Raw genomic sequence first — 15,679 nt, 5'->3', positions numbered from 1 at the left:
CAAGTAATTGAGCTTGAAATCCACCCACTGTTAGCACATATATCTATCATGGCCTGGATGATTCGTATACTTTGATCCAATACTGACTTCAAGCCTGTGACGTAATCACTGATTGGTAATTCTAACTGGGAGAAATGTTGCAGAATTCATGCATGGTAAGAGAATAAAACGATGAGATGAGAGAACTAAAAAGGAAAACGACATGAAGTTTTTATTTCAAAAACATATAGTTGAAGACAACTCTGACCTGAAATAGCAGATTGGCTTTGACATGTGGATCATCTAAGCAGTCCTTATCCCCTTTACGTCGAACTCTCTCAGACAAAGCTTCATTGTAATTCTCCTATTATCAAAGAAGATATTGCAGTTCGAAATCAAGATAAAGATCTCATAATTTTTTAATACTTAAAATTTCACTATGATCCGACGTAGAACTTTTTGTTGTCTTTGCAGTATGCAAAGAAAAACATATTCTTGTTAGCAAATTTGTATGGAGGAAGAATGATTGCATATGACTGCGATATATAATATAATATAATATGAATATTATATATTATATGTTTTATATGCCCTTTCTTAATAAATAGGACTGACTGATACCACTTCGCTCACAAGATAGTTGTTATAGGTCAAGTATTAATTTTCTCCATCAGAATCCACGGTTAATAGATCTAGTCACTCAAGTGTGTGCCTCATTATGAATCCCAAAAAAAAGAAAAAAAAAAGTACTCAAGTAAGAGACAACCATAGACTTATTGCCTCGTTATGCCGCACCGGAACTGCGTTATATTCAGAAGCAGCAGATAGGATACGCAAGACGACCTATAGTACATAACCTTCTTAAGCATAACAGCATAAAAAGTAAAAGCGAGAAATTAAAACGCTAAAAAAAAATCTTCAAGAACCATTTCTTACTTCAAGCGATGTATCTGATCCTATGTTTGAACCAAACATTGATACAGTCATGTAGCTAAGATAATACTGGGATGCTATTGAACCCAGCATCGTTGGCTCTACATTGTCTTCATTCATCTTGATGCATCCACTGTCTTCCAGATCCTCAAATGTGTTTTGCACCAACCTCGCCAAAATAATCAATAAGTAATCAAAGCAATGCCACCGAAAGAGAGAGCATGTCCTGATAAAAGGAAAAATAAAAAAAAATCCATGAGAATTGAGCATGGTATTACCTAGACAAGTAAGAGCTGAGAACTTCAGGTTCAGTATTGTCCAAGCCATAGTAAGCTGGATTAAACATCTGTAGAAAACTATGCTCATGTAAGATCTTGTACAGGCTCAATAAATCAAATACTAAGGACACTAATCAAAACCAAAGGCTTTTAACTTGTGTCTTCACCATATTTAAGTACAAGAGGATCATGGTGCTGCTCCTGTCACAGCAGCAATGCAAATGATAGGCGTTCTAAACTTTAACAGCAAAAAAAAGATAGGTGTAGAGTATTGAAAAAATAAAAAATAAAATGCTTTATTGATTAGATATAGGACTGCAAGATTTCATCCATTGACTTTATTAGATTTTCTGATATTCAAAACCCCAAACAACCTGATTCCTAGTATTAATATTTGAGGCAAATATTCAGAAAGTAATATGATTTGTGTTTATTGATTGTTAGGCGGGCTGATTGTGACGGACATCTACTCCCATCTTTCTTGTAGAATCTGAGCAACTGTTGATTATAAAGGGAGAAAAGCATGTAATCTGATTCACATATTTCTTTCTTTCCATTTTTTATTCTATATAGTCATGTGTGACCAAAACCATCATTTGCAATATATCTATGATTGATATTGGAAACTCAACATATCTCTTTGTTTTCCCATCATAATATTCTGTTCCCTGCAAGAGAATAAACACTTATATAAACTGCATGGTGTAATCCAATGCCAAACAGCAAGGTGTGCCCCTGGTTAAAGAACCATCTGCTGGGCTTCTCCTGGCATACTAAGAAACTGCCTTGGATGTTCATCTGACGTTGAGAACTTCAATAACAGAAAAGCACAAAAAAAAAAATCGAACAGCAGCCGAAACCGAAGGAAAAAAAATCGAAGCTTGAGTTGAGAGAGAGGCTTAAGACCGAGTATTTGAATTTTGAAGATTGGACAGCGAGTGCAAGCTTCGTCTGTCTTCATTTGGAAAAAAAGGACACGACCCGCCCAGGCCGCCTAGAAGCCGCTAGATCCGCCCAGGCCGCCTAGAAGCCTCCTAGATACCGCCCAGGCAGCCTAGAAGCCGCCTAGATCCGCCCAGGCAGCCTAGAAGCCGCCTAGATCCTCCCAGGCCGCCTAGGCCCCACCTAACTCCTTGGCGTCGGTGTCCTCCCGCCTAGCACCTAGGCCGATTTTTCGAACACTGCTCGAAACCTGGAACGGGCTTGCTTTGTGCCCTAGACGTTCGTAGTGACGAGTTCGAGTCCTCTATCCGTGGCTACCATGGCGTCGAATTTGTGTATGTTTCTGATTAAGTATAGCCGCGCGGCTATAAGCTATAAACAGAATATTTTAAAAGAGAGTATAGCCGCCATAAATAAAATATTTTAAAAGAGTATCGTCGGTAAAATATTTTAAAAGAGTATTCCCGTCCGGCTATACTCAATAAAAAGAATATTTTAGAGTGACTATCCGCCATAAACAGAATATTTTAGAAGAGATATTTTAAAAGTATAGCCGGGCGGCTATACGCTATAATATTTTACGAGTATAGCCGCTCGGCCATTCCGTTTTTTAAAGACGTTCTCACAACAATTCGAGACCCTTCCTTCATCTGACGTTGAGAACTTCAATAACAGAAAAGCACAAAAAAACAAAACAAAAAACAAATCGAATCAACAGCAGCCAAAACCGAAGAAAAAAAATCGAAGCTTGAGTTGAGAGAGAGGCTCAAGATCGAGTATTTGAATTTTGAAGATTGGACAGCGAGTGCAAGCTTCGTTTGTCTTCATTTGGAAAAAAAAGGACATGACCCGCCAGTGCCTCGGCCGCCTAGATCCGCCAGGCCGCCTAGATACCGCCTAGATCCTCCCAGTCCGCCTAAAAGCCGCCTAGATCCTCCCATGCCTCCTAGGCCCCACCTAATTCCCTAGCGTCGGTGTCCTCCCGCCTAGCGCCTAGGCCGATTTTTCGAACACTGCTCGAAACCTAGAACGGGCTTGCTCTGTGCCCTAGATGTTCGTAGCGACGAATTCGAGTCCTCTATCCATGACTACTATGGCGTCCAATTTGTGTATGTTTCTGATTAAGTATAGCCGCGCGGCTATAAGCTATAAACAAGATATTTTAAAAGATAGTATAGCCGCACGGCGATACTCCATAAATAAAATATTTTAAAAGTTTATCGCCGCCCAGCTATACTCCATAAAAAGAATATTTTAAAAGTATGGCCGTGGGAGTATACTCGAAAAAAAGAATATTTTTGAAGGATGGCCGTGCGACTATACTCGATAAAAAGAATATTTTAGAGTGACTATCCGCTATAAACAGAATATTTTAGAAGAGATATTTTAAAAGTATAGCTGCGCGGCTATACGCTATAATATTTTACGAGTATAGCCGCTCGGACGTTCTCACAACAATTTGAGACCCTTCCGTGATATGTAGCTGAACCGATGAATGTCCAGATCAATCTCAAAGTAGTTAGGACCCTGCATGTGAGAGAGCTTGGTAAATTCAAACACCATGGTTTTTATGTTTCATCTTCTCAACACTCAACAACATAAATGTTCAATGTTTACCTTGTGAAAATTGTGTTGGGGCGTGAAAGAACTGGTTTGTCATTATATGCATGTACAAGCTTCTGATGCATGTACAAGTTTCTTCTCAGCAGAACTCCGACACCTTGTAAAAATTGTGCAGGGGGCATGAAATAACTGATTTGTCATTATATGTATGTACAAGCTTCTTCTCAGCAGAACTCCGACCGAGATCCTCAGGATTTACCACCCCAGCCAAGATCTTTAGTCTTTCTCTAAAAGATACAGTGGAGTCCTTTGCGAATCCTTTAACTTTTTCAGTCTCATCGTCAACCATTTTCTAAAAGCATCATTCAAATATATCAACAGACTGAGTTCCAATACATATGACCACATTTCCATCAGGGAGAGTACATCAGAATAAAGTACATGCCTTCCAAATGGATGAAGTTGCATACAAAATGAAGTTACCTTGATGCTATCATGGAATTGAGGAGAGACGTCTTTATCAAAATTCTCAGAAACTTTGAAGTACATTACAAGACTCATCCTCTCTCCATCACTATCACCAAGAAACATTGCAGCAGGATAAGTAGGCAATTGCAACAAGGCGCAGAGCAATATCATTAGATATTGCCAAAATATAACAAACAAAACATAACAAGATAAATCAATTCTGAAAAAATACATGTATTTTAACAATGAACACTTTCCCATATGCTTTCACTCTGGAAAGCTCAGGATGCTGGGCAATGTGATCTATCTTTTTGGGGCATACAAATACAGCAACACCTATTGGAGTATATGGACTGTAGTTCAGAGCAGTTGACTTTTGTTATCTCTGGATGGTAGACCAACAGAAAATAATATTATCATTAGCCGGTATAGCCTCGCCGCATGGCTATACTGTTTGTTAAAACCCCAGTCAAGCCGCATGGCTATACCCTTGTATTTGAATACTATTTTTTTTAAAGGACGACCCGCATAACGCTTAGCACCCACATAGCGATACAGCACCCAAGTATAGCCATGCGGCTATACCCTTTTTGGTAACTTAAAGTATATTATTTTTAAGAGGAATATCGCCACAACGACGATACTATTTATTTAAAAATGAAACTTTAAAAAAAAAAAAAAAAAAAAAGAAGAAGAAGACCCTAGCAGGTTTAGAATATAAAATATATACCTTAAAATGATATGACAAATTTGTATATTTAAAGAGTATAGACGGGCGGCTATACTTATCTTTTTACAGTATAGCCGGTCGGCTATACATTCTAAATACATTCGAATATTTTAAAAGTATTGCCGTCGATTAATAGTATAGCCGCTCGGCTATGCTCTACAAATATGTTCACGAAGCTTATACTCACAGACGATGGAGGTTGCAGTTGACGTTTCCCTTCAAGCTTCGATAACCCTAAACCCATACAAATACAGCAACACCTATTGGAGTATATGGACTGTAGTTCGAAGTAGTTGACTTTCGTTATCTTTGGATGGTAGACCAACAGAAAATAATATTATCATTAGCTGGTATAGCCGCGCCGCATGGCTATACCCTTGTATTTAAATACTATTTCTTTTAAAGGACGACCTGTATAGCGCTTAGCACTCACATTGCGATACTGCGCCCAAGTATAGCCACTCGGCTATACCCTTTTTGGTAATTTAAAGTATATTATTTTTAAGAGGAATATCGCCGCAACGACGATACTATTTATTTAAAAATGAAACTTAAAAAAGAAAAAAAAAAAAAGAAAAAAAAGGACCCCAGCAGGTTTAGACTATAAAATATATACCTTAAAATGATATGACAAAATTGTATATTTAAAGAGTATAGACGGGCGGCTATACTCGCCAAATATATTAGTATCTTTTTACAGTATAGCCGGTCGGCTATACGTTCTAAATACATTCGAATATTTTAAAAGTATAGCCGTCGAATAATTTAACAGTATAGCCGCGCGGCTACACTCTGCAAATATGTTCACGAGGACGACGGAGGTTGCAGTCGACGTTTCGCTTCAAGCTTCGATTTGTTTTCTTCGGTTTCGACTGCTTCGTCCTCCGGGTTCAGCACCGAAAAAAGACCCAACCTTCCTAGGAGGCCCGCCCAGCCGCCTAGCTCCCGCCTAGCCGCCTAGCTGCCCGCCTAGCCGCCTAGCCGCCCGCCTAGGCCCATTTTTAGAGTCTAAAGCACAAGATGCCGATGATAGACTCGAAACGGTTGCCTCTCAGGCTCAAAAGGTCATGCACTGGTGTACTCAATCCATCTTTGGTCTATGGCTATGATTGTGTGATGTTGTTAGTGTGGTGTTCATTTTGTCATTGGCTTCTTTCTCTTTGCCTTCAGATGGCTGACATTGTTACAGAACAATGGATTCAAATTCAGCGGCTTGAGCAGGCTCTTCATATTACACAAGTAAGTTTTTTTTGCTTGAAACTGGCTTCAGGTTCTTTATTTGCTAAATTCATAAGTGTTGCTGAGTCAGTAATATTTGCTAGTTTCTTCTTGGTTGGACTGCTTTTCATTCTTTGGATATTGCTTTTCTGTTATAGATTTTGACATTTGATAATGCCCTCTTGTTTGCTGAGCGAAAAAAGAAGAAGAAAGATTCGTCTCCTCCTCCTGTTGCATAGGAACCCAAAACCAACCCACCAAAGACCCTAAAAAAAGAGAAAGAAATATTACACCACCTCAAGTGAAAAATCTAATTCATTTAAGTTTTTATATTTGTTCTTGTATCAGCATCTGTGTTTCTATTGTGTGAACTCCACCCCAACTCCAAAGAAAACAAATAAAGAAAATTAGAGGGTGCATTTGCTATTGCATGGGTTGGGAATCTCTTAATTAGATTTAACTTTTCAAACTGACTTCAAAAGCACCAGATTAACATACCAACATGAAATATTGTTTATCGAGCCTCCATTGACTGTAACTTCATTAGCTGAAAATGCTTTAGAAGAAGGATAGACCTCGAGTTCATTGACATCCCTTTCACTATAAAATCCCGGCTTTTAAGGTTGAGGCAATGACCCTTCAATTTTGAAAGATAGCAAAGATTATTCAGCAAACACCTCCAATTTTGAAGGATTCAAATGGTGACAAATATTTTAATCTGATCTCTTAATAATTTGTGTCTAATAATGACTAATATGCCGTTAGAGAAACAGAGATGTAGGTGTGCATATCACTGTGCTGGTTGTAACATTGGCTAATACGTACCTACAGGAATTATGAATATGTCTGTTTTCTAACTGTCCAGAATTCAGTCCCATATAGCATGGCTGGTCTAACAGATGTTCTATGAGCTTAGCTTTCAATTCTAGCATAATATGATGGTCACACTATATATATGCTTAACAAATTACCTATCGTGCTTTGATTCTATGAGCCAAATCATCTCCATTCTCCCCTTGTATATATGGATGATTAAGTACATCCTAGATAGTGAAAGTTTTTGCTTTTTGATACACTCTTAGTGGTAAAATTGGTTGCTCTTATGTCTTCGTCAGAACCGGCTCCTCTTGGTTAGCAGAATTCAAAGGAATATGGTTCCAGTGACCATCTAGTAGATGCAACTTTGCCTGCTACTGAAGTCAAATAATCAGAACTGAGAATAAGGAATGGTACAAATAATCTTCACTATTATTATCAATAGTGTCTTCTGCATCACAATTCTCTTTCTTTGTTTTAATGAAAGTTTGTAACTTAAATTTGTGTTATAAAAAGAAAAATTATAAATTGCTCTTATTGTAGAGTTCATGCAATAGAATTTGGTTAGTAAAATATTTTGGATGTGTTATTAAAAGTGTGAAGATAGCATTTTATTCCTGTGGTAAATGGATGCTATATGTGCAATGCTTGATTTCTTATCTCAGTTATAGGAGAAACAAAGACTTCCGTAGCTTCTGGAAATGAGCATATTGGGGAGAAGCAATTAACGGATGTCTTAGTTAATTGGTGAAACTTATTATAAGAAGATGGAGTCCAAAATAGTAAAGGAGCCACGCACAGTTCCAACAATAATGCACTCATCACCTATTTCCAATCCAGGCAAGGGATATGACTTACAAATTATTATTTTATTTATTTTGGAACTACAGAATTGGTTATACTTTAAGTCTTCTTTTAAGTTTAATAAAATTGGTAATATATTTAGGTGTTATTTTTGGGTGTCCAATTCTTTCCTAACAAGTTAAGAATATATATCTTCGCAACATTGAAATTGTAGCACGGTTGTGACTCTGGTTGGTAATTTTGTTGCCTTGTCATTCATTGAACCTACCTACCTTCCTTCCTTTATGTGGTAACACTTGTGTTGTTGAACATAATCATGCAGATAGTGAAGAAAGAGATCTCGTGAATATTTTTGCTAGTCTCAGTCTAAAGCCTTCGAATCTTCCTGCTTGAGATGCTCCTTGGAAGTGGGTAACTTCTCCATTTAAGATGTTACATATATGTATTCTATCATGATTTCAACAACTCGTGTTGTGATTTGAATTAGAGTTAATATGTTGTAGAAGTTGAATTAGAGTACAACTTCGATCTTCATGTTTTAGAGTCTAAAGCACAAGATGCCGAGGATAGACTCGAAACGGTTGCCTCTCAGGCTCAAAAGGTCATGCTGATGCACTGATGTACTCAGTCCATCTTTGGTCTATGGCTATGAGTGTGTGATGCTGTTAGTGTGATGTCATTTTGCCATTGGCTTCTTTCTCTTTGCTTTCAGATGGCTGACATTGTTACAGAAGAATGGATTCAAATTCAGCGGCTTGAGCAGGCTCTTCATATTACACAAGTAAGTTTTTTCTGCTTGAAACTGGCTTCAGGTTCTTTATTTGCTAAATTCATAAGTTTTGCTGATTCAGTAATATTTGCTAGTTTCTTCTTGGTTGGACTGCTTTTCATTCTTTGGATATTGCATTTCTGTTATAGATTTTGACATTTGATAATACCTTCTTATTTGCTGAGAGAGAAAAATAAAAAATAAAAAAGGAAGATTTGTCTCCTCCTCCTGTTGCATAGGAACCCAAAACCAACCCACCAAAAAACAGAAAAAAAAATTTGAAAGATTACACCACCTCAAGTGAAAAATCTAATTCATTTAAGTTTTTATATTTGTTCTTGTATCAGCATCTGTGTTTCTATTGTGTGAACTCCACCCCAACTCCAAAGAAAACAAGTAAAGAAAATTAGAGGGTGCATTAGCTAACGCATGGGTTGGGAATCTCTTAATTATATTTAACTTTTCAAACTGACTTCAAAAACACCAGATTAACACACCAACATGAAATATCGTTTATCGAGCCTCCGTTAGTGTAAAATGACTGTGACTTCATTAGCTGAAAATGCTTAAGGCGAAGGATCGACTTCGAGTTGATTGAGATCCCATTCACTATAAAAACCAGGTTTTTGAGGTTGAGGCAATGACCCTTCACCACTCAGCATTACAACTGCAACTGGCATGCTCGGCCTATCTGCCAGGTTACGCTGCACACTTAAAAGACCTACATGAATTGATCTCACTGGAGTCCCCTACTGATGTATCAAGCACTTCAATGGACCTGCCTTCTGTGTATAGCATCCTTGCCTAAAGGAATTGATCAAAAGTTCAAAACCATTGTGCTTAATTAAAAGAAGAAACAGAAACAAGTAATGAGTAAATCCTTTGTTCCTCTTCCCACTCGCTATCTCTAGCACCAACCCACCTTTCTTCAGCTCATTTAAATCCTCTGTTTCTCTTCATGTGTAACCTCATTCTTCAACTCATTGAGTCCTTGTCTAGAATGTTTTGAGATCGTTTTCACATCTATTTCTTGTCCATCTTTTAATATACCCTGAAATCCATTAGCCACATATGATGACCAAAATCCATACTCTGTTGTTTGCAAACGTTCAATAAACGACTTGTATCCATAGTACTGACCCAAATGACATGCGGAAACTGTCAAGCTAACTGTAGGGAGGACTATATTTGATTTTACCTTAAAGACTGATCCGAAACCACCTTCTCCAAGTTTATTGTTGTTTGAAAAAATTTTGGTTGCACAAACAACAGCGGCCAAGTTAAATAATGGCAATTCCATATCTTCCTTTTGGCCGGGCTTCAGTTCTCCTGTGAAGTACGTAGTGAAGTAAATAATGTAGCATGGAACCTTAGCTTAGAAACCAGAGAGACAACAGCAAAAAATTTCTATAGAACTGAACCTACCTATCTTAGAAAATGAAGGGGCAGAAGACTAGAAAATCAAATAGCTTACCATATTTTTGTTGCTGGTTCTTCCTCACATGTAATAGCAGGGTAAGGCCCAGGATCAGCAGTCCAGTAGACAACACAGTACTGGTTACTATGATCTTTGTATTGTGTCCTTGATCTAGGGTGAAAGCAGAAGATTGAGAGTCAGAAATTCATAAAGAAAAAAATCTTTACTTTTTAATGCTAGTTTCTGAGACAGCTCTAAAGAAATATTTTTCTAACAATGTCAAAAGTTTTCTGGCTCTATCTTGTTTCTAATCATGTCACTGTTGGAAGATTTCTTTCTTCTTTTTTCCTTGGTGGCTTTTATTTTTCTTTTAAACTTTATTTTAAACAGCAAGATGATTCCATACCTAGTTCTGACGAAGCCCTTGCCCACTTATATTGGAATATCTTATATCAACCAGATCGCTGAACCACAGCAAGCACCCCCTTCCTCCATCTCGGATATCCAAATTTGAAAAAGCGGTGCAGGAGCAGTTGTTCATGCACATCATCTCACATTCCTTGAGGTTCATACTTGTGTTATACCAGGATTGTTCTGTACTTGGCAATTTCACCCCAGAGTACTTCTTAAAGATGTCTCCACTGCAATTCAGTTGGCTCTTTCTCACACATCTATATGGGCAATCCACCAAGTCCCAGTCTTGTTGAAAGTCGGTATAAATCCTTTCAAGCAGCTACATACTGGGGACTTGTCAATACTACATGCACCATTCGGACCACATATTCCATATTTGTCACAGATATCAGTCATTGCTATTAGATAAACGACCCAACCTTGGTTTCCATCACTCCCGATGTAGCTCAGCCCAAATCCATCTTGAGTTAACGCCAGCCTGAAAAGAGTTGAGCTGTTGAGAAGCTTATAACCATAATATCCTTCATCATCATTATCCAACACAAAATCATATGTTGGATTTAAATTATGCATCCCACTAAATTGGATTCCATTCCATGGTGCAGTCCTATATTTTATAACAGAACCCTCCCTCAGAATTAATTCATGGTACCCATAAGGACCGAGTTGATATGGATAATGTCCTTGAGAAGGATCCTGGGGCTTTTCCAGGGTGTAAGATGCCAATTAAAACCTGTGATTTTGTTCCTAACAAGCTTCATACCTGGTATTAATGTATCACCTAGGTAATCAAAACTCTGTCATAAAATATTATCAGAGTCATTACGACCATTGCCATCTATCACAACAAGATTTCCGGGATCCAAAAGCTGTGCCACTGGATTCCGTGCAGAACTTGATGTGTTGGAAGACCTGTAGTGTTCTTATGGTCGACCGGGACATGAATTCCAGGGTTGCTCAACTTAAGTACACCTGATGAACCAGTGAGGGGTGTGTTTCTTTTAGTCTGCACTATATATGGAGAGTCTGACTCTAATTGGAAGATAATTGTATTAATTTGGTAAAGCTTTGTTTGTAACTGTCTCTCACCTTAAAAAATTTTCACAATTAGCAGCATTGGCAATACTTGATTAGAAAGTAGAAACCCTACAGTATATAGTTAAGTTGAGTAGCTGGGAAGACAATTAGTAAGCTTTCAATACTAAAGTTGAATAGTGGGGAGACAAATTACTAAAGTTTCAAGGACAGATAAATAGGACGAATTTCTCATAAGGGATCCCCTTTCATTGTAGCTTGGAGTAGAATTCGTTTTGACACAGTATCAATTATCAATGTAAACATGTTACTGATGCATTATCGACAATATCGATGCAAGTCATATCAAATTTAGATGCGTAATTGAATGGAAATAAACATCACTCTCTCCAGTGTGAAATGGAGAAAATTCTCTTCAATCAAAAGTGGGCTTACTTCAAATTTAGTTCAAGAATGATGGTGTCTTGCTTGACAATTGACAATTAGTAGCGTTCCTCTAGTAGAAAAATCTAAATCATTTGTGGTCATCCACTCACTTGGTTAGTCTTCCAGAATCAAATACCAAATCAACTCAAAGGAAGCAGCAGTTTTCTGAATTGTATACTTGTTTTAATTCTTCCTATCTTTTTCTTCACATTCAATGAGACTTTAAAATAAAACCCAGGTGGCTTAACCCCCCAGGGCGAAAATTGGGTTTAGCACTGATTGTTGTATATAGTCTTAAAATAAATAGTTTAGTGAGTGCAAACTTCGACTAAAAAAAAAAATATTTACATATAAACATATAAAAAAGGACGCGCCTAGTCACGTATCACAAAAAGTATAGCCCAAAAAAGTATAGCCGGGCGGCTATACGGCTATCCATGGTACATATATTACATTACAAAAAAAAATAAAAAAGGACCCAATAAAGCCGCACGGCGATACTCCTTTTATATATTGTATGATATAAATATTATAATATATTATCTAATATTTTGAATATTTACTCTAAAATAAACAATATATTAGGTTCTTTTTGTCTACAAATTTGCCATTAAACTTCTTAATCATTCTTATACTTTCAATTAAATCTACTAGGCTAGATTATGATATTTGCACTAAAAATTCCTAAATGTTTTTTCTTCTCTTTCTCTTCCTCTTTTGTTTAACTGAAGCTTAAGTTTTGTAATTTTTTTCGCTCCTTTTTTACATGTCTGAGTAGGGTACTTTAATATTGGGATTTATGAACTTTTTTTGTACTTCTTCTCTATGTTGGAATATAAATTAGAGATATTTAATCATATACCCATTTTTAGCACTAATATTATAAATAAATCCTACATTATTTAATTCCTATAAACAAACCTCAAAAAAATTCAAAAAATAATAGCTGGCCTTATTGAATTTAATTTGGATTATTAAATTACTTTGATGTCCTATTGAGTGTTTTGGGCTTTTTTTTGTTGTTGAGATTTTGGAGTTGGGTTTGTTTTAAGAAATAAATGGCAGTTTTGTAATTTAAAAGAAGTTAAAAACCTTTTTGTTATATTGTAAATGGGCTTTGGGTGTGTTTCTAAAGTCCATTTCATATATGGTTTTTTTTATAAATAATTTGAGCTCGTATATTGGGTATAATAGTGAATCTCCATTTATTAACTTTTGAGTCTTTAATAGTGTAGATGATGAGATTAATATTCAACCATTTTATAATATGAAATTAAGGACAATCATGATTATAATGAATGAATTATTAATCAATATGAAATGATATTATGAAGTAGGCTAAATTTATGAAGTAGTTAGTATCGTATTAACTTATTAACCAGTTAGCACTTGAGAGCCTCAATTCGAATTATTTTATTCTAATGCAAAATTCTAGTTGCGCCACTGCCTATAGCAACTTGGTAATGTGTATGAAACACCCCTCTTTTTGTCGTTTAGACTATCGGTTCGCTTGTATTAATAAAATAAAAAATAAAATAAAAGATAAAATTATAAATAAAACAAAACACATATTAAAGCCTAACTGTTAATAATGGATCCAACATAAGATCCAGCCCAAGCCCATGAATAAAGCCCGTGAAAACGGTTGGACCCAATTTTAAACACGTTAATACGTTATAGGTTTTTTCCCGGCAAACCGTTGGTCTCTCCTCCTTCAGCTTTACACGAGCGGCATAGTCTCTTTCGTCATTTTCTGTACCCAATAGAAGTGTAGGCAAGCTTTTGATCTTGGCTCTCCTATGCTTGCATCTTACCTTTGTTATTGCCGAGTAAGCCGTCTCAAATGGTTGGTCGTTCAGGTCATATGTGAAAGCAACAATTGCACGCCATGTGTGCGATGAATTGCCTTATCGAATTCAAGGCCCTTTTACTTTTGCAGTTTTAACTTCGGAGCGTCGACTTGAAGGGTTATTTGAGGTTTTTTTTTTTTTTTTTTTTTTTTTTTCCCAGGTCGCAATGGCCTGTAGACATGTAGACAGGTTAATACATGGTGCAAAGCATCTAATGGCTAAGCGAAAGGGAGCTGTCCGTTTGAATGGGATGCTATATCATTGCTCAGAGGAGTCCCATGGAGAGCCTATGCCCCGAGAATGGTATCAAAAGGAATTCCCCAAGTTAACAAAACTAACCCAAGTGTTAAAAAATGTCGATTTGGTTGATGGAAGGCTTGTTAACATCAGTGATGGTTCGATTATCATGGATGACCGTATTGAACACAGAATGCTTACTTTCAAGTCACTTGCCAGGGAATTTATTGGGTCTCCATTAGTTCAGCAAACATTAAAGAATGATGTCGTGGGGTTGTCAGGTGGTAGAATCTGTAATCAGTTTGTGTGTTTCAGTAAACCAAATGAAAGAGAGCCCATGGTTGTAAAAACACTCTCCGTAGTAAGTGGCTTTCTGAACATCACTGCTCAACAAAGACAGTCAGTGCGTGTTACATTATCTCCACAGATTACACAGCACCGCATATGGACTGGGACGCTTGAGAAGGTACTCAATGGATTGAAATCCGAGTTGGAATATTTAGATCATCGGTGCCCAAGCAAAGGGACAAAGATGGGACAGCAGATAGTTGCTAGCTGTCTGAAGTTCTTGGCTGACACATCCACATCCATTTCATATGAACATGATTGCTCTTCATGGACGCGCCTATCGCCTGCAAAAGTTACAGACTCTTCTGGTTTGCAAAAATGGGAAGATGTTTTCGAGATGTTCAACGACCTCATCGATTGTTTGAAAAATGAAAGGGAGTTACTTCTTTACGTAGCGAAGCTTGAGGTCTTGAAAGAGGGGCTGTCTCAGATCAAGGATGTGTTGACTGATAGAAATATAGGACACAAGGAAGTTCGGCATCAAGAAAGCCTAGTGCAGAAGAAGCTGACAAAGACATTGGGTCATTCGTCCAAGTGCCTGTTCACACTTTTGTTATATTACCTCTTTGGGCATGTTAGAGATATTGAAGTGGACGTACGTGGCAGCATTTATAGCAGCGGTAGTGAGAACGATTTCTGCCTGTGCATGGGAAGGATTGTGACTTCAGATGAGGAGGAGATGGTTTGGAGTGGGGTGAGGCAGTTGGACAGGGCTCTTGGACTTTTCAAGTTTGTATGGGAAACAGCAGGGATGAAAGGAGCTTTACAACTGCAAGGGCATATATGGTGTGTAGGGGCTGAAGGCAGAACACTTGCATACAGAGGAAACACATTTTTTGTCCATGGGATTCATGTTTGACGAACACTTGTCTTAGAATATGAGTTCAAATTTCAAAACCTTTTTTTTCCTTTCTGAAATCAGGACCAGTGTGGAGAACTAGCAAGGATTGGAGAAACAGATTTTTGGGCGTCACTTGACCACAGATTGTTGATTGCTCAAATGTGTAGAATTGGCCATCTTAAATGTCAAAATGATTTATCAATTGTGGTTTTTTTAGATACGTTTATGGTTGTCAATGGACAGAAGACAAAGAACATAAACCTTTCTCAGCAAATTGAAATTCTCAGTGCATGCTCTGTTCTTCCATAGCTTGCAAACCTTCTCTGCCACGGTGAAATGGATCGATATAGTTTAGGCCGTTCCATTTGTTTGATGAAGCATTCGTTCTAGGGATTCTGTATATACATAACAAAATCACTAGAATGATTCTTAGAAATTCATCACTGCTAAACGCAATGGGTTCAGCATAATAACTTCTTAGTCTTGCTTCTTGGTCCTTTATTTTCTCTACATAATACTCCAAGTTTACCTGGGTTCTACAGAGAAAATCTCGTAGATACCTCTTTTTGTGGTCTTCCATGGCATTTAAGTGCTGCTTTCCATGGTGAAGT

At 37.4% G+C, this 15,679-nt stretch overlaps 2 protein-coding genes across 2 annotated transcripts; one reads left to right on the top strand and one right to left on the bottom strand.

The window, feature by feature from the left end:
• Nucleotides 1-3,581: 3,581 nt before the first annotated feature.
• Nucleotides 3,582-10,904, bottom strand: LOC107880258 (uncharacterized). Its single transcript, XM_089044386.1, has 5 exons — nt 10,659-10,904; nt 4,416-4,536; nt 4,179-4,336; nt 3,853-4,047; nt 3,582-3,659 (listed from the first exon to the last, which is right to left on the bottom strand). Exons 1-5 carry the CDS (start codon nt 10,902-10,904, stop codon nt 3,582-3,584), a joined length of 798 nt encoding a protein of 265 aa, XP_088900512.1.
• A 2,598-nt stretch (nt 10,905-13,502) lies between these two features.
• LOC103319978 (uncharacterized) lies at nt 13,503-15,286 on the top strand. The gene has a single exon (XM_008221574.2). It carries the CDS (start codon nt 13,809-13,811, stop codon nt 15,084-15,086), a length of 1,278 nt encoding a protein of 425 aa, XP_008219796.2. The 5' UTR covers nt 13,503-13,808; the 3' UTR covers nt 15,087-15,286.
• Nucleotides 15,287-15,679: the final 393 nt, after the last annotated feature.

Source organism: Prunus mume, linkage group LG2 (genome assembly GCF_029339155.1).
Source record: "Prunus mume cultivar Tortuosa linkage group LG2, ASM2933915v1, whole genome shotgun sequence".
Classification (NCBI taxonomy): domain Eukaryota; kingdom Viridiplantae; phylum Streptophyta; class Magnoliopsida; order Rosales; family Rosaceae; genus Prunus; species Prunus mume.
Note: the sequence above shows the minus strand (reverse complement) of the source record. Positions and strands in the feature narration are given on the sequence as shown.